We start from the raw sequence: 17,763 nt of genomic DNA, 5'->3' as shown, positions 1-17,763 counted from the left end.
ATTATATTGTATTATATTGTACTGTATTATATTATTGTACAACAACAACTCACAAATTAAAAATAACTTTACAGATGTCAGTAATTGTTGTTAACTGTTGTTGATAGAAATGCAACGCATACAAAAAATCTCCATATGTCCCTCACCGTAATAGATTTAAAATTAATTGAATTGAATTGTATTTATATAAATAAAAATAAGGTTTCAGAATGTAGAAAATTAGTATATATTTGATGCATATATTAATGTATTTATTTATTTTTTTTACCCATTTTTAATAAACACATTTTAATGTGTGGTTGACTCATTGTGTGTGCCATATTTTTTCCAGTGTCACCATTCAAATCTCCAAGAAATTTACAAACGTCTGAGCCCACTAAGACCAGTTTCAGGGTGTCATGGGACCCTGCCCCTGGAGATGTTAAAGGCTATAAGGTGACTTTCCACCCTAGTGGTGAAGAGATAGACTTGGGACAACTTGTTGTTGGACCCTTTGACAACACAGTGGTCCTGGAAGAGCTAAGGTAAGCACAAATCTCTCCACATTACTTGATAACGCTAAGCCATTGGGCATTGTGGTGTCTATGAATCATTCTTTAACATATCTTTTTAGTTTTTTTACTTGGATAAAGTATGATCTGTTTACTCCTTCTCTTTTCCCTAAACAGAGCTGGCACCAAGTACACCGTTAGTGTCTTTGGTGTGTTTGATGGTGGCGAGAGTATGCCCTTAGCTGGTGAAGAAAAGACCACGCTGTCTGATGAGCCTGCTTCTCCTCCAATTGATACTACAGGTAATGTGACCACCTGAGCCACTCAGATTGACCTTGATCACTGAGTGTTTGAGGTAGCAGAAATCTCTAATTTAATTGTGTGGCTTTTGCATCTGGATATAATTATCACCAGGCTTTCAACAAGCAATGTTGTGATAGCTGTATCTGTACGTATTATGTAACATGTTTTGTTAGGAGCAGTAAAGTCATTACTTTAGTATGACTGTCAGCACAGACAGTTGAGGAAATGTGCATGCCATTCCTCCTGACTAACTGTTTCACAAATGAGCAAATCCAATGAAAATTCGACATAGAGAATTTTTTATCAGATGGCTTTTGGATTATAAGCGGATATGACACAACTCTGCCTACTCAATTACCAGTCTAAACATGATTTAGTGTGTGTAAGAAGACATCTGATTTGTGCAGTAGAAAGTTCTAAGATGAGATTGATGACCTGAGTGTGGAATGCAGCTCCTAATTGGGAGCAGATCCAAAGCTGAGATTTTGCACAATCTGGAGACAAAGATAATACTGAGGCATATTCTTTGGATTCACAAAAAGCTTGATACGTGTTATAATGAATTCCAGAGATGTCATGAAAAGATAATATTAATATAATAATGAACATGTGTGAGGTGTGAGTCTAGCAAGCTGCATAAGTTTAAAGAAAGGCATTCTTTTCAATATCCTTCCTAGGCACAATATATTCTGTAAAGACTTACATTTAGTCTTGGTAATTGTACACAACAAATTCACATCTCTTTAAGTAATTTATAGCAGCCCAAAATATTTTCTAAGAATCGAAAAAAATATTTGGAAAAAATATTAGGAGCAGTTTTTGATATGCCTACTGGTGTTGTACTTGGCTGCTGAACAGATTATTTTCCGTTTAACTTATGTGCTGTCAAAAGAAGATAAAAGGAGGCCACGTGTTTGCACATACTAAAATTCCTGTTACTTTAAAACACTCAAGGGAGTCCATCTGTACCTGGATTGCTCAAATGGCAGCGTCTCATTATTTTTTATCAGAGCTGTCAGCACTTTCAGATAATGACATAATATATAACTTTATATAATTCACTATTGACAACTGTGCAATTATCAACATTCATTTATTAACTTAAAGAACAGGGAATATGTGGCCCATGTATTTGCAAGTTGAATGTGTGCACTTGGGACTGTTTATGTAGAAATCACCACATATCTTGTGCTGAAGGCACGGACATCTGTTTTGTTTTTATAGCCTTTGATTATATTTCTTTTTATTTACAACAGGAACATGACATGCAAAATCTCAGAAACCTTTTTAAAACGCTTTGAAATATTAATCCCTCATACCTCAGTTATGGTCTTTAGTCAAAATTAAGAAAAGAAAATGTTGCATTGTGCTTTTATTTTGAGTTTTGATTTTGAGCTCCATACAGCTGTGTTCTTCCTGAGCCGGGAAAGTCTTGTGCCTGTGGAACAACATTCAGGTGTCTTTACAGGAGTGGAAATAAGGTGCAGATCGGGGAAATGAAAAGTAACTCTTGAAAATCACATCTTTCTGCTGCTCATGATGAAGACAACAAAATCCCCTCATTTTCATTGCCTAATTAATTGTTAGTGTTATGTATTTTTGTGAAAAAATATATCAGATGTATTTACAATGTACAGAAAATATTTGTAATAAACAACTATTTATATTGCTGGTCTGGTCTCTGTTGGTGTCTGTAGTCTGTTTGCTCTGTGTTTTTCTTTTCATTATTTGCTTTTTCTTAAGCATATTCTGAATCCAATTTGCATTATTGCATTAACAGCATCTTTGTATATTTACACTCTAATTTAATATCCTCTGCTTGGTCAGATATAACATGCAAAACAACTGCCCAGGCTGATATTGTCCTGCTGGTTGATGGCTCCTGGAGTATAGGACGTCTGAATTTCAAGACCATCAGGTCATTCATTTCTCGCATGGTGGGCGTTTTTGACATTGGGCCAGACCGTGTACAGATTGGTAAGAACGTATTTTGTCAAGCTGCAGTTTAGGATGTATAGCCAGAGGCAGGTGTGCGACATTGTGTTTATTTTTGTACACAGGTTTGGCCCAGTACAGTGGAGATCCAAAGACTGAGTGGCATCTTAATGCACATAAAACCAAAGAATCACTGATGGAGGCCGTGGCCAGTCTGCCGTACAAAGGAGGAAATACAATGACGGGTATTTTTTATATCAACATTATATTGAAATTTTTCATTCAGTTTATTAATTTGACAGTGCTATAAGAATGAGTTTGACATAGACTTAGAACTAACTACTGCTTTATTACCATTGCCTTTTCTCCAGGTCTGGCTTTAAATTACATCCTGCAGAACAATTTCAAAGCTAACGTGGGGATGCGTCCAAACTCCCGTAAAATTGGAGTTCTTGTCACTGATGGCAAATCTCAGGATGACATTATTACCAACTCTCAAAATTTGCGTGACAGTGGCATTGAACTCTATGCTATTGGTAAGAAAACCTTTGCTTTCTGCCTGTTAAACAAAGATTTACCTATGTTTATTAAGTTCATTAATCAAGCTTTGATTCAGCTTTGTATGCATACCACCTAGATTTGAAAGCAACTGTGCAACCAAATTTATCTGAATATTTAACGTGGGCTTCAATTTGTGTTTTTAATTGTGTGTTGGTTTAGCAAAAAAAGAATCAATTTTCTTGACTCTCTTTGGCGTGTAGGTGTGAAGAATGCTGATGAGAATGAGTTGCGGTCCATCGCCTCTGATCCTGATGAAATCCACATGTACAATGTGATGGATTTCTCTTTTCTGTTCGACATTGTTGACGATCTGACAAACAACCTGTGTTCAAGTGTAAAAGGCCCAGGTAACCTAAAGGACATTTGTTTAATAAGCAGTGCAGTATGTGGAAAGCACTCTCGTCTATTAAGCAATGTTATAGCACAAGACTTATTTCTTTTACAAAGACCCATTTAGTCCTAAATAACCATGAGACCGAATAGATCCTTTTTTATGATTATGGAGAAATGGTGAACAAAATCTTTACATTCCAACCAGCTGTAGAAATAGTAGAGGAAATAGGGGGAATCTGGAAGATTGCTACACATCCAAATTTCTCCAAATCACTCACAATCTCTTTCATGTTAGATATATTTGGATTAGGCCGAATGGGGAACTGAGATATGAATTGATATATGTTACTTTAGTTTCTATAGCAAAATGTCAGTACTTTCAGACAAGTAGAGATTATTTCCCCTTATTGTATTTTAAAAGAAGAAAACAATTCATTTCTATGTGTATACAGAGATTAAAATGGTCAAAAGTCAAAGGGTTATTATCTTTTAGGAGAAGGACCAGGGGCACCTACTGACCTTGTGACATCTGATGTGACCTATCACTCATTTCGTGCCACCTGGAATGGCCCTGAGGGATCAGTTGAAAAGTACCGTGTTGAGTACTCTCCTGTCTCTGGAGGACAAACTCTGCAGGTATCATATTCATCTCCACAAAAAAAAAATGCACAGGCCAAAATAGTTTGTCAGCCCACCTTACTGAGATGTTTTTACTGTTGAGTGTTGAATAAACCTGTCTGCATCAGGAAGAGAAACCTGAAACCTGAGAGTTTTCAGAAACATTCTTGAACAGTTTGGCTAGATGTGATTGGCATCAATGCAAAGAGACAAACAAAATTATTTTCAATCCTCTAAAACTAACTAATTTAGTTCACTCAATATCAGCGTTAAATCATGTGTAATGACGCATGACCAAAGCCATTACACAAAACAGTATATAACATTACAAGTGAAAGCTAGGAATTCCCAAACTGTTTTATGTGTGTTGCTTGTTGGAGTAGTATTTTTTTCTTCTAAAACGAGCAAGCCATAAGAGGCTGTTTTTTTAATTCCTTTAGTTTTATTATACGTAATCACATTATACCTAGTCAGACATGGCATGTGAAAGGCTTGAGGGTCTCTACCTTCTACATTGGGGTAAAAATAATTTTGTAATAGAGCATAATTATTTTCTGGTTTATTTTCAGTTAACTTATAATTGTTGTAAAATCACAAAACTTGTGCCTGCCTGAAGACTTTCCATTGAAACCTTTCTACTTGTTCTAGTTGTTTGTGGATGGGAACATAAACACTGTGGTGCTGGAAGGTCTCGATCAATTGACCGAATACTCCGTGAATGTTTACTCTGTGGTTGGAGAAGAGAGCAGTGAGCCCCTGATTGGCACAGAAACCACACGTAAGGGCCAACTTTTATTCCAGAACAAATAGCTTTTAAAAAGAAATAAGCCAAATCCTCAACCTAAGATTTTGTTCTTATTTCTAAAATTGGATCTATGACAATTCTGATCATAGCATTTTATGTAATGTCTTGTACGCTGTTTATCCTTGTTGGGTTACTTTCTATAATTGGAATTATTGTTGAGGCTTTGGCTTAAACGCCATATGTTGTATGTGTTTTAAATTTGTAAGTTTTTACTCTGAATTATTTTTTGTTGCTATAGCAAACCTTTTGTTTTGTTTTTAATTTAAATTTCAGTAGTGCTACTTGCATTGTAGAGCCAGTAACAGACTGTTCACCCTGATAAGATTTAGAAATGCTAAAAAGAATCTGAAATCTGAAGAATTTTATTGTGTGATCTAATCGTGCTATGACAGCAATGTCATATTAGGATATTTCAATTAGATTTTGGGTGTAACCCCTGTAACTGCTTAGAAATGATAGTACTTTGTTTTATCCCTTAAGGATTTGCTAAAGCAACTTTATATTGATTGAAGTAGTAAAATGATTTGGAAAGTTGTGCAATTGAAAAGTAGATATTGCTTATAAGCTGGTTTTGTGCTTGATATTCTGAATGTTATCCTAACCCTAGCCAACATCATTCCTTTTACAGAGCAATGAATGTTATCAGAATATATAGCATGATGCTGCATGGTACAGCAATGTGTCATTGGTGTATTCTTTTATTGTTTGATTGCTGTTTTGATACCAATGGTGTCATGTCAGTGCAGCAATGTTGCCATTTATTTGTTGCATTATGTGTGCTTTGTTTGTCTGTCATCATCATTTATTAGCCATCATGTAAGTATGTAAAATCTGCCACCATTCATTCATCATCCGCTCTGCCATCCATTTGCTGTCCTCCATGTAACCATCATGCAGTTTGTGTGCCGTGATCCATCTGTGCAGTCTGCCAGCCTCAGGGTTTAGATAGAGAGGAACAAAGAGAAAAGAAAAAGAGAAAAGTTGTGTTCCCCTTTGTAGTGCCCCTAAGTACTATAAGGAGATTGACCATCTACAAGGTTGGCTCCACCACCATGAATGTGAAATGGGAGAAAGTCGAAGGAGCTACTGGCTACAAATTGCAATACTCCGCAATAAATGCCACTGTACCCACCGGCAAGAAAGAGGTATGATTTGTGCTTCAGATAATCTACCCCACTTCAGCATAAAAGACAAAACAGGGCTCCTTAAATATGGTACTTCATTACATCAGAGGCTGAGAAAGCAGCAGTTTTTTAGAAAAGTGCATTTCCCATAACTCAGCACATCCACTTAGTAGGAGAAAGGTTTATGTATAGTGAACAAAGTGAAATGGGTAAAGTAGAGTTTTCAATTAATTAGTTTTCAAATACATTCACTGACTTCTGTGAGGTTTCATTTATTTTTCAAAACAGAAATGGACAATTAAGAATAGAAACATTTTTCAATCATTATGAGTGCCATAGATTTGTGCCGCATTTTATATATAATGCTTTTAGAATGTGTAGAAAATCATGCACAATGATTTTGTTAAAAGATTGATAATTCTTTGCTATTTGACTTATAAGCATATATTTATTGGGTTAAATCTGATGTCCTTGGATAGGAAGGAAACTAAACACTGCAGTGATATGGTCCAGTAGGAATAAATATATATTTTTACAGGTGTTAGACCACTTAATGATTCTCCTGGCTTGATCCCATAGTTAACCAAAGTTGAGTCCCATTAGTAACCATCAATTCTTTCACTGCTGATGTGGTTAACTTTCACAGATGCGTGTGAAAGCCAAGGCCACTGATGTCGAGCTGAAGAAGCTTCTCCCCAACACAGCGTACGCCATCAAACTCTTAGCCCTGACCGGTGAAACGACCAACCCTCCTCTTACTGCTGAAGGGGTGACTCGTAGGTGGCGCTAGAGCATGCTAGCTCCAAGCAGGGATGCATGGCATGACCTTTAGATTCTCACTGCGTGTGTGTTTGTGTTTATTTTTTTTGCCAACTTGCAGTGCCGCTGCCTCCACCCGGTGTGCTACAAATAACAGATGTAACTCACAGCAGCATGCTTCTGAACTGGGATGCTGCTTCAGGGCCTGTTCGCAAATACATCATTACTTACAAACCATTTGATGGTGAAAGTAAAGAGGTGAGCTTACCACACATTACCCTGGCACAGATATATTATAATGATGATACGTGTCAAAGACTCGTAAATGAAGTTCCTCAGGAACTGATTTTACTGAATAACATTTTAAGATTTTGGTGTGTAAACATATGGTTAAAATATAGTATATATAGTGTTTTCATGATATCAGTATTTATATTTTGTAATATTTTAAATAGCTTATTTTGTAGTGAGATTAAACCTACAGTTAAAACTTAATGCCTGGGAAGGAACTTAGATTTTTTAACACTAGCCAGATGACCCAAAAAGAGATGCTCATTGATGAATATGGACTTATTGTCCAAAATTTGTTATGCAACATAATGGAAGCAGCTGCAGGCGGATTGGCCAAATGTCTGTCAGAAAATAGAGACAGCAGATGAGGATGGAAGTCTGTGGATTTGTGATTGGCACGCAGCAACCTGGTCACAGTCAGCACTACCCTGGATTTTTAATTTTTTGTTTTATTGCTGCCTTTTTTTAATCATATTTCCAGAGAAGCATTTTACATCCTGAGGCATAAATCAGAACATGGTGCTGCGTGTTTCTCTTTGAACTGGAATGAATAGTTGAAGTAAACGCCCTCTTTCAGTATGAGGTCCTGCAAAAACAGCTCTCTTAACTGATAGATGACACACAGTTCAGTTGGATTAAGAGCTGAGGAAAAACTGTTAGCAAAAAGTGCGGAGATTCTTTAGCGTTGGATAACATTTGTCAATGTTTCAAAGAAATGGATTAAAAAAATTCTTAATAAAACAGCCTATTGCTATTTGCAATGATTGTATATGATGACTGTGATCAATATAAAGCATTTACACTCCATTGTTAAAAATGCTGATTTCTGTGTTGTAAAACATTAACCCTAGATAACTAATATAATATAAAAACATATTTACCCTAAAATAATCAGGTTACATAAGGTTGCAAACCATTTTATAATGTAAATTTTCCATTAGTAAAGTTATGTAAGATGTTTTTGACTTTAGGTTTCAGTAGGATTTATCCAACTGCTGATGACATTGTCCGTAAAGAGTATATACAAGGCATGTAAGGATCCAGTAGTTAAAAGAAATGCAGCAATCATGAGTGGGGCACAAAACCTTTTTTTTTTTTTTTTTTTTTTTTTTAAAACATTAAATGTACCCTGGAACACTGAAAACCTTCATGAAGTGGAGAAAATTGGACATCACAGTAAGAAAAAACAGGACTATCTATTCAAAGTTGCAAAAAGGGTGAAAAAGAAAACACACCAGGGAGGGTGCAGAAATATCCAAAACTGGTCACTGCATGTGAAAACAGTCTCATATTCTTCACATGTTTGGTCTTGACAGGTTGTGAGCTGGACAGAAGTTTGTTCTAATGAAACAAAACAATCCTTATCCTGCCTAAATTACCTTAATCCAAATGTGTTATGGAATATTTCATTTTTTTATTTCAGAGTATTTAAGTTTTAGCAAAAATAAATAAAAATGAAACACAGAAGAAAAAAAACAATAATAATAATTGGCTTCAGAGAATGAATCAATTTGTGTTGGTAAATATATTAAATTCATCTTTATTTTACATTTTTTATGAAAACCTTTTAGTAACTTAAGTGTGTGGTATTATATTAGCTGTAATATTAAAACAAGATTTATTTTAGTATTAACACAAAAAATTTGGATCTGTGCAGCTTGAAGTGGATGGCGATGTGACGACCCAAATCCTGGACAATCTAAAGTCTCAAACTGAATATGATGTAGCTGTCACTCCTATATATGACTCTGGAACTGGAAACCCAATGCTTAATCAAGCCACAACAGGTAATTGCTATTAATAGGATTTCTATGAAGGAAATTATAGAAGTTAAAATAGTAAATGTCAAATTTATTCAAACCATTTTGTTTTTCCTTTGTTAATGTCAATAAAGCACACAAATTGTAGTTCAACACTTGTTTTATTGTCAATATGCAAGTACAGTGGTCCCCCGGAACGCCAAAAAATCCGCAGATTTTGGACACACCCCCGCAGCCCCTATGGTACCTTAGTGAATTAATCTAGACATTTGACTTTAATACAGTCATGTGTTTTAAAAACCTTTATGAAATTTGTTAGTGAAATCATAGTTTAAAATGTTATTCCTAACTTTCCTGAACATTCGGTCCCGCTCCAGATTCCCACAAATTTTAAGATAATCTTGCTGTTCATTAGGTTCCAAATGAGAACCTGCAAATTTTCCGAGCCACAAAATCCGAACCGCTAATTATCAGGGGTTTGACCTAAATCATAAATTAGTCAATGTTATGAAAGTGATCAAGTCAGCCTGCATAGAATCATTTGTTTCTTGTATTTTAACTTTGTAGATGTTGTACCAGCACCAAAGAATCTGAGGTTCTCTGAAGTGGCACTAACAAGCTTTAGGGCTCATTGGGAGCATGGTGCCCCTGATGTAGCCCTCTACCGCATTGGCTGGACAAAGTCAGGAGATAACAACTATGTATATGTAAGAAATTTAGATAAGAGAACCTGAAGATTTGGCAATGTGTAAGTTGTTTGACGTGACTATTCACATTTAAAATGTATTGCCTGTCTTTAGGATATCTTGAGTGCTGATGACACCAGTCACCTCTTGGAAAACCTAGAACCAGACACACTGTATGATGTTTCAGTTACTGCAATCTATCCAGATGAATCTGAGAGTGAGGACCTCATAGGAAACCAGCGCACATGTAAGATTTCATTTTTAAGCCAAAGGCTCCCTTATTGATTTGCAAAAACACGTTTTGTATTTTTTCAGAAGAAATTACAGATGCATAATACAATTGAGATTTTAACAACCATTATTGTTTCTCCTTTTCCCACCCTTTTAGTGTCCATAGTTACGCCTGGTGAGTAGTTTGATATCGCAAAATACACACAAGCAGATCATTTGACACACTGAAAAAATCTAAATGTTTTTGTTTTCACAGCTCCCAGTGGTCCCCCTCAGAACCTGCAGGTATATAATGCCACTACCACCTCCCTCACGGTGAAATGGGATCATGCCCCTGGCAAAGTCCAGAACTACAGGATCACATATGTACCTACTGCAGGAGGCAGGGAGCAGTCGGTAAATATATTAATACCTACAATATTAACTAATCTCATAATTAAATTTTTAAATCATTTATGGCATCTGAGAGGCACATAATGGTTTGCTTCAACTAAAGTCGAACAAAAAGCCATTTGCAAATGCACCATCTTAACCTTTAAACACACATATGCACTTAAAATACAAAATATTGTATCCTTTATAGAACAGATATTGTGACTCTTAAACTAAATTATATGAATATATGTTTTTTCTCATAGCCGATTATCTGTAACACTGACCATCATCTGTCATAAGGATTGAATCAGCTATACAGGGCTTGAAGCTGTGGAATGGAATGTAGTGGCCTCACATAGTTTAACACAATGGTAGCAGACCACTTTGTTGTTAAATCTCTTAAAGAATTGGAACATGATTTAATATAAGTAAGCTGCAGTTTCATCATACCCATTAGTATTGAAGCAGTTTACGTTTTTATAGAGTTAGAGTTTTGTAGAGGATGTGAATGATATAATTTCCCTTTTCTTTTTAAAACCTCACTTGTAAAGAAACTTTATCATTTAGATGTGTTGGACTGAAATGTATTTTTGAGGTAAACTTGTTATTTGTCACTTGCTGCACTGCAATCACGAGCAAGGAAAATGTTGCTGGAAATTAAATCATCAGAAAGAAGCAGAAGCCAGTCAAATCTCGTAGTGACTGTATACAGTAGATCCCCATGTGTGTGGACAGTTGTGAGGATTCCTAAGATATCCAAAATGCAGAGAAGTAGTTGATATGTTGATAAGGAAAGATGCTACTATAATCTCCTGAACATTATCCTAGAATTGTTGTATTTCATAATATTTTCTTACTGACGGTCTCGTGTCTAAGAAAAAAAACATAGTGGCAGTTTTTATTTTTTATTTTGTTTGTTTTAGTAGATTTGCCTTATGCATTCCATTACTTATGGAAAGAAGGCGCCATCTTAAAGTTCTAACCCTGTCTGGGGCAAGCTGACTCTTCCACTGTTGCTTAAACAAAACTCAACACCCTGTTCTGAGACTGAATAAAACTTGTCCAATGAATTGGACTTAATAATATGTCTCATATAGATGGATGGTTATCTGAGAAGCTGTTTTTTCAGGTGGTTGTCTTGCTTTCTCATACAGACTCAGATTGGTGGAAAGAAGAACACCATTAATCTGCAGAGGTTGACTCCTGACACCCCATACTTTATCACCGTGACAGCTATGTATCCATCTAAAGAGGAGAAAGACATATCTGGTGAAGGAAAAACACGTAAGTGACACTGTCTTAATCAATAATCACTGTTAATGATTATATAACCTACATTCTGTAGTAAATGATCATAGGCAAACCTTTTCAATCCTGTTTATTTATTTATTTATTTTTTGATAGTGCCCCTTGGAGGAGTGCGAAACCTCCGTGTCATTGATCCCACCACCAGCTCTCTAAATGTATTGTGGGAGCCAGCTGAAGGCAATGTACGCCAATATAGGATCTTTTACCATGCTGTGCCAGGAGGACCAGAGGACATGGTATAAGCTTACAGTGCCTCTAATATTCACAAGCTACATATTAAAAGCTTGACTCAAAATTGACTCAATTACTATGGCAATTTCTAATCCTTTATATTTACTTTTAATTATTATTTTTTTCTTTTCTTTTCTTAGGTGCAAGTCTCTGGAAACACCTATAGCAATGTCTTAAAGAATCTACAATTTAACACCCCGTATGCTGTCAGTGTGGTTCCAGTGTATGCGGCTGGTGAAGGCAAACGGCAGACTGAAAATGGAAAGACATGTGAGTCTGTAAAGCTCTTCCAAATTTACTTTCTTTAGAAACACTATAATTTAGCAATTTGGCCTTTCTTATTTACGATATGATTCTCTAGTTAAATAACTCCAAAGTGAAACTGGTTTACTGAATTGACTAACGCTAAAGAAATGTTCATGTGCTGGCTCTCAGTTGTATGTGTCTCTGGATGGGATATAATGAATCCCAGTTTATGGTCTGTAATAACTTGTAGTGACTGTGCAGACCTTCAAAAAAAATCCATGAGTAATCTTCTTCCATAAAAGGAAATTCAAGGGAAATGCAAACACATAAAAGACTGCCGTTGCTAATTACACCCTGAAGGATGAATCCTTGCTCTTTTACATGCATTAATTTATGCTGGGCTTTTCTTTCTATGCATGCCTTCAGTCTTTCTTCGGGCAACCTTAAACCTGTTGTTGTAGTTACAGTTTCAGTAGCATGGAATTAGTTACTGGAAAGAATTTGCTCATGTAATCTTCGATAAAAGTCTCATCAGTTAAACCAATCTACACAGAAAACGAAACCTGAGAGTCCCGAAGGTTTTTTGTTAATGAGTATTATTCATCATTTCACTACAATACAGAATTGTGTAGTTTTGTTTATTAATCACACTAATCCTGGTGCTCTGTTCCTTAATGCAGTACTGTCATTGCCAGATTTCAGTACAGTTTGCTTAATGTGGTAGACTGCTGAACTACACACATACCATGGGCATCTGCTTTAAATTACACATTAACAAGTGTGTTCATACTATTTTAAATAAACTGTTTTTCCTTTGTTCAAATATTTTTCAGTTTACATGCTTTGCTGTGTAGTTTGCTGCAATAGACCTTTAGTAACTTTTAAAATACAGTCTTAAAACAATTTAATACAATGCCAGCTATAACTGTTTTTTTAATATGTGATAAATTGAGTAAATTTTGTGTGTATGTATAAATTCCATAGTGGATCGTTCCTCTGCCAGTAATGTCAAGGTTTATAACCCCACTACCAACACACTGAACGTACGCTGGGAGCCTGCTGTCGGGGATGTCCTGCAGTATAGGGTCGTCTATGCCCCCCTGGCAGGAACAAGTCTCTCGCAGTCGGTGAGTCAGACTATATCTTTTTTTAGTAAATGATTTGAAAGAAGAAATCTCTCTTTGCATGTTATGTCAATTAAGACAGCTGGACTAATTACAGTGTTACTTTGCGCGTAAAATTAATTTACTTTGTAGTATTATTGGAATAGAGTATGAACATTGTAAAAGGACATGCACCTCTTACCCAAACCCAAATCCTTTTTGCTTATGAAATTGGCTAAATTATTATGAAAAAGAACTTCTCTTCTTTTTTTCTCGTTATTTAATGCAGTTTTCCATGACGTTTGCATTCTGTTTGACAAAACCTGACAGATTTATTGTATAGCTATTTATTGCATTTCTCATTGCGGCATTTATTTTACAATAAATTTACCACCTATATCTATTTTAACTGAAACCTTGACATCATCAGGTTCTGAGCACTAAAGCAGTATGATTATTTGTTAAAAAAGGTCAGTACTAATGTCAATGAGACATTTGTTTAAAAAAAGTACAGTTGCCAGATTCAACAGCGGCATGAGAGCTTTTGTTTCATGTGTAATTCAGCAGACTGAGAGAAACCAAAGGAGTCCCTTTTATCGAAGGGGAGGTCACTGATCTCAAGTTATTACACACTGGATCTCAGCAACATTGCCAGAGAATAGTTTGGCTGATTTCTGAGGCTTTCTGAGGCTTAATTTCCCTTAAGCAATCACTCATGGCTATATTGTATTGTACAATGCATCCAACTGCCATAGCAGTATAAAAGTAAAGACAGAAATGGAAAATAAGTTGAGTAATAACTAACCAATTAGGAAACTTAACAAAAATAAGTTTAGAGTAGTTGACCTTGTATGTACATCTGTATCATTTACCTGCTTATAATTTACTTTATCAATTCCTGTTCTTTTGCATACATGTTGTTCAATTATATTAATTAGTGAAATCATATAATGACATTTAACTGTATATATAATACAACATTGGTTATCTACTTAAAGAAGATAAATAGTTTTATTTTATTTAATTCATAATATATATTAACATTTTAATTGTTTCAAAACAATCTAAGCTGCATTTAACACCTTATTAGCTAAAGCCAAAAGATGCTAAAAATATAAATTGTAATTTGGTTTTACTATATAAAAACAGAAAAAAGGTCATAGTAATTCAAAAATTGCAATTTTCCTACCCCTCATAATGTTTTTTTTTCTGATGGTGTAGAATTAAATAATTTTCTTATTGGGTGCAGCCATCGAACAAGATTTATACTTATTTCTACTATGTTTTTTTTTTTTAAGTATAAAGACAATTTATAAAAGCATTTCCATTGCTATTTAATGGGTGATCGGATTGCTAAAAAATGAGACAAGACTATTTAACAGACGGCTTTTGATCCTTGAATGCTGGCAAAAGAAAATATAGATTTGTTTTTAAAATTGTAATCAATTCTAATTTTGCTGTCCACTGAAACATTTGCACTGGAGTATAGTAGAACTTTATTTTAACCTGGCTTTTAATGCCATTCACACATAGTAACAGTAATATAACTTTTATTCCACAAATTCTTTGGCACTTCCAGTATATAGACATTTTAGATCTCTAGGGAACATTCTGGGTAACCACATCTTACAAATGTAAAGGTTCCAGCTGGATGGGAAATTTAAATTGGTTTCAATTGGTACCTGGTGTTGGTCCTAACTGGCTTCATATGGAAATTGCTGCAGTACAACTTCAACCAGCTGAAACAAGCACAAAACCATTTAAAACTTTACTCTAATACGGAATATAGAATTTGTCTTAGGGTTTAATAACATTTTTCTTTGAGTTGTGGATTTAACAGGACTTTGTCACATGAAAAAGACCACATCTTATGTGCATATGTGCATTTGTATTTGTTTTGCAAGTAGTTTTGCAAGTCCGTGGGCAGGATTATTACCTCCAATCAGAGGTATCTTTAAGTAGCCGTGAATCTGTGTGTACATGAAATTAAATGTCTCCAGGTTTTGTTAAAAACTGGTGTCACTTGAGTTTATTTCTGCACCATGTGTTTTGAAGAAACTTTAGTATGGTTGATGCTAAACAACGTTTTTGCTCCTTTAACAACAAAAACCAGACCTTGTCATTAACATATAAAAACCATGCTTTTGTATTAATTTTCACTTTCTGATGGTTACATAACAGAAAACATATTAAATGGGAAAAAAACAGCGCATTCAAATTCAACTTGAGGTTATGGGTTTTAAATGGATAGCTTATCTCATGTGCGATTTTGCTGAAAAAATTTTTTTGGTTAATAATTAACCTACTGAGTTTATTTGGCAAAGATTTATTTCTCAAGTGTTTTGGGTAGAATGCCAACATTTTCAGTGATCTGGCAGGTGTGAGTCTTTCCTGATGGAGAAGGGAAACAGTATGGTCAGAAATCCTATGTATAAGAAGCTAAACTATGACCATGTTTGTTTTTATGTTGTTCAGATTTTGTTTTAACTTCAAACTTGTGAATTGATATGGCAGATAATATTGCTACTCTTATTACCAACACATAAGTTTTACCTGTTTTGTAGGTTCTTGTTCCAGGGAATACCCATACTACTTTGTTGGAGCAGCTACTGCCTGACACTGAGTACACAGCTGGTGTGGTAGCACTCTATGCTGATGGAGAAAGCATTGCAGTTTCAGACAATGGCAAAACATGTTAGTCCTTTTCTTGATCTGCTTATGTAATGATTTGTACATCCATTAACTACTAACAACAGTTTGTTGAATTAAAAATGTCTTTGCTGATTCTGGTTGTAGTGCCACGCAGTGCTCCCAGGAACTTGCGTGTCTATGACCCTACCACAAACACTCTGAGTGTGAGCTGGGAGCATGCAGCGGGACCTGTGCAGCAGTATCGCATCACCTATGCGCCAACCACTGGAGACCCCATTGAAGAGTTTGTAAGTGTGAATATGTAGCATATAACAATAACAGCAGTTACACATAAACTGCATTTTCTTCTATTAAACTTTCTTGCTTGTTGTTTTATTTACAGACAAGTGTTCCTGGCAACAGAAACAGTGCCATCTTGCAGAACCTTCAGCCAGACACACCTTATAGGATCAGCGTGATGGCTTTGTACACAGATGGTCCTGGAGGAGAGCTTTCTGGAGATGGACATACTTGTAATAACTTGGAAACATATATATGCATACACAAACATTAAGACGAACATACCAATATGCCATGAAAAGTAAAATCAAGATCACAAAGCTTTCACTAAGGATAAACACAGTAAATTATTAACCACAGACTGAAATGCAGAAGAAAATTCAGTCCCAATCTTCACAACAGCTGTCTGCAAGATATTTAGGAATGGCCCTTCTCCAAAACTGTCTTTATTGTAAAATTTTCAGTATGATGAATGTCTGAACCGAGAACAAAGAAGCTAAATACAAATGCTGTAATTACACTATGCTGGAAACAGAAGCAGTATTAAACTCAATACCCTTTCCTTTTCTTCAAATTATTCACAGTTTGGATTTTCAGCCTGGTTCTTTTGTGTTCTATTCACAGTGGGACTTATGGCGCCACGTAACCTGCGTGTGACAGATGAATGGTACACTCGTTTCCGTGTTTCCTGGGATCCGGCTCCTGCTAAGGTTAATGGGTACAAGCTCACCTATGCACCAGAGGGTGAGCAAATTCTGTGTCTACTTGTACAGTCAGCTTTTACATTTTCTCTTTGTAACAAAACTAAGAAATATAATTGTAAATTACAGGTACTGATAGGACTCAGGAGATGTTTGTTGGAGATGTGTCCACACAACTCCTTCACAACCTTGAGCCTGGCACTACGTATGATGTGAAGGTCTTTGCCCAGTACGATGCTGGAATGAGTGGTCCGCTTGCTGGCCAGGGCACAACCTGTAAGTTTACTTTATAGCATTAAAACTTAATTCTGAACTTCTTACACACTGTTGTACTTACTCGCATTTTTCCCACTATTCCAGTGTACCTGAATGTTACTGACCTCACAACATACAATGTGGGATATGACTCTTTCTGCCTAAGGTGGTCTCCACATCGAGCTGCTACCTCTTACAGACTAAAAATTAACCCCTTTGACTGTGAGTTTAACATATTATAAAAGTGTCAACCCTGTGCCAATTTTGACATTCTTTTATGCACTGAAAGTCTTTCAGTATTTCAGTCTGTTGCTTTTTTTCCCTTCAGCCTCTAATCGTGGATCCCAGGAGGTCACCGTTACAGCTGCACAAAATCAGTACTGTTTTGATGGCCTGAGCCAAGATGCATTGTACAACGCCACTGTATACACTCAGACACACAATCTAGAGGGACCTGGAGTCAGCACTAAAGAGCGCACTCGTAAGTTAACTAATACTGAAATATAAATATATATATATTTTTTATGTCACCTTGATTTTATCCAGTGACAAAATTTTTCTCTCAGTTGTGAAGCCCACCTTTGCGCCTACACTGCCACCAACTCCTCCTCCACCTCCAACCATCCCTGGTGCCCAGGAGGGTAAGAATATTACAGTTGACTTTCCTGATAAACTTGCCATAAACAACAGCTACTTTTTCCTTTTACTAATACACT

The 17,763-nt window shown here is 35.9% G+C and overlaps 1 protein-coding gene across 3 annotated transcripts in view; it reads left to right on the top strand.

The window, feature by feature from the left end:
• The window catches only part of col12a1a (collagen, type XII, alpha 1a), a 48,842-nt gene that overhangs the window by 16,265 nt on the left and 14,814 nt on the right, over positions 1-17,763 (top strand). Inside the window, exons 16-43 of one of the 3 annotated variants that reach the window (XM_046855366.1) lie at positions 332-524; positions 669-793; positions 2,622-2,771; positions 2,855-2,974; positions 3,101-3,265; positions 3,491-3,637; positions 4,117-4,259; positions 4,890-5,019; positions 6,046-6,191; positions 6,817-6,946; positions 7,051-7,187; positions 8,878-9,007; positions 9,548-9,687; positions 9,781-9,913; positions 10,055-10,072; positions 10,154-10,293; positions 11,427-11,556; positions 11,677-11,816; positions 11,952-12,081; positions 13,042-13,184; positions 15,725-15,854; positions 15,957-16,099; positions 16,195-16,324; positions 16,716-16,835; positions 16,922-17,068; positions 17,153-17,269; positions 17,376-17,528; positions 17,614-17,688. In XM_046855366.1, coding sequence (XP_046711322.1) covers positions 332-524; positions 669-793; positions 2,622-2,771; positions 2,855-2,974; positions 3,101-3,265; positions 3,491-3,637; positions 4,117-4,259; positions 4,890-5,019; positions 6,046-6,191; positions 6,817-6,946; positions 7,051-7,187; positions 8,878-9,007; positions 9,548-9,687; positions 9,781-9,913; positions 10,055-10,072; positions 10,154-10,293; positions 11,427-11,556; positions 11,677-11,816; positions 11,952-12,081; positions 13,042-13,184; positions 15,725-15,854; positions 15,957-16,099; positions 16,195-16,324; positions 16,716-16,835; positions 16,922-17,068; positions 17,153-17,269; positions 17,376-17,528; positions 17,614-17,688 — 3,705 coding nt within the window. The remainder of the gene's footprint in view (positions 1-331; positions 525-668; positions 794-2,621; positions 2,772-2,854; positions 2,975-3,100; positions 3,266-3,490; positions 3,638-4,116; positions 4,260-4,889; positions 5,020-6,045; positions 6,192-6,816; positions 6,947-7,050; positions 7,188-8,877; positions 9,008-9,547; positions 9,688-9,780; positions 9,914-10,054; positions 10,073-10,153; positions 10,294-11,426; positions 11,557-11,676; positions 11,817-11,951; positions 12,082-13,041; positions 13,185-15,724; positions 15,855-15,956; positions 16,100-16,194; positions 16,325-16,715; positions 16,836-16,921; positions 17,069-17,152; positions 17,270-17,375; positions 17,529-17,613; positions 17,689-17,763) is intronic. The other 2 variants (XM_046855363.1, XM_046855365.1) reach the window with 2 other exon arrangements.

Source organism: Silurus meridionalis, chromosome 8 (assembly GCF_014805685.1).
Source record: "Silurus meridionalis isolate SWU-2019-XX chromosome 8, ASM1480568v1, whole genome shotgun sequence".
NCBI lineage: Eukaryota > Metazoa > Chordata > Actinopteri > Siluriformes > Siluridae > Silurus > Silurus meridionalis.
The sequence above is the reverse complement of the archived record's forward strand: the minus strand, read 5'-3'. Positions and strand labels throughout refer to the sequence as shown.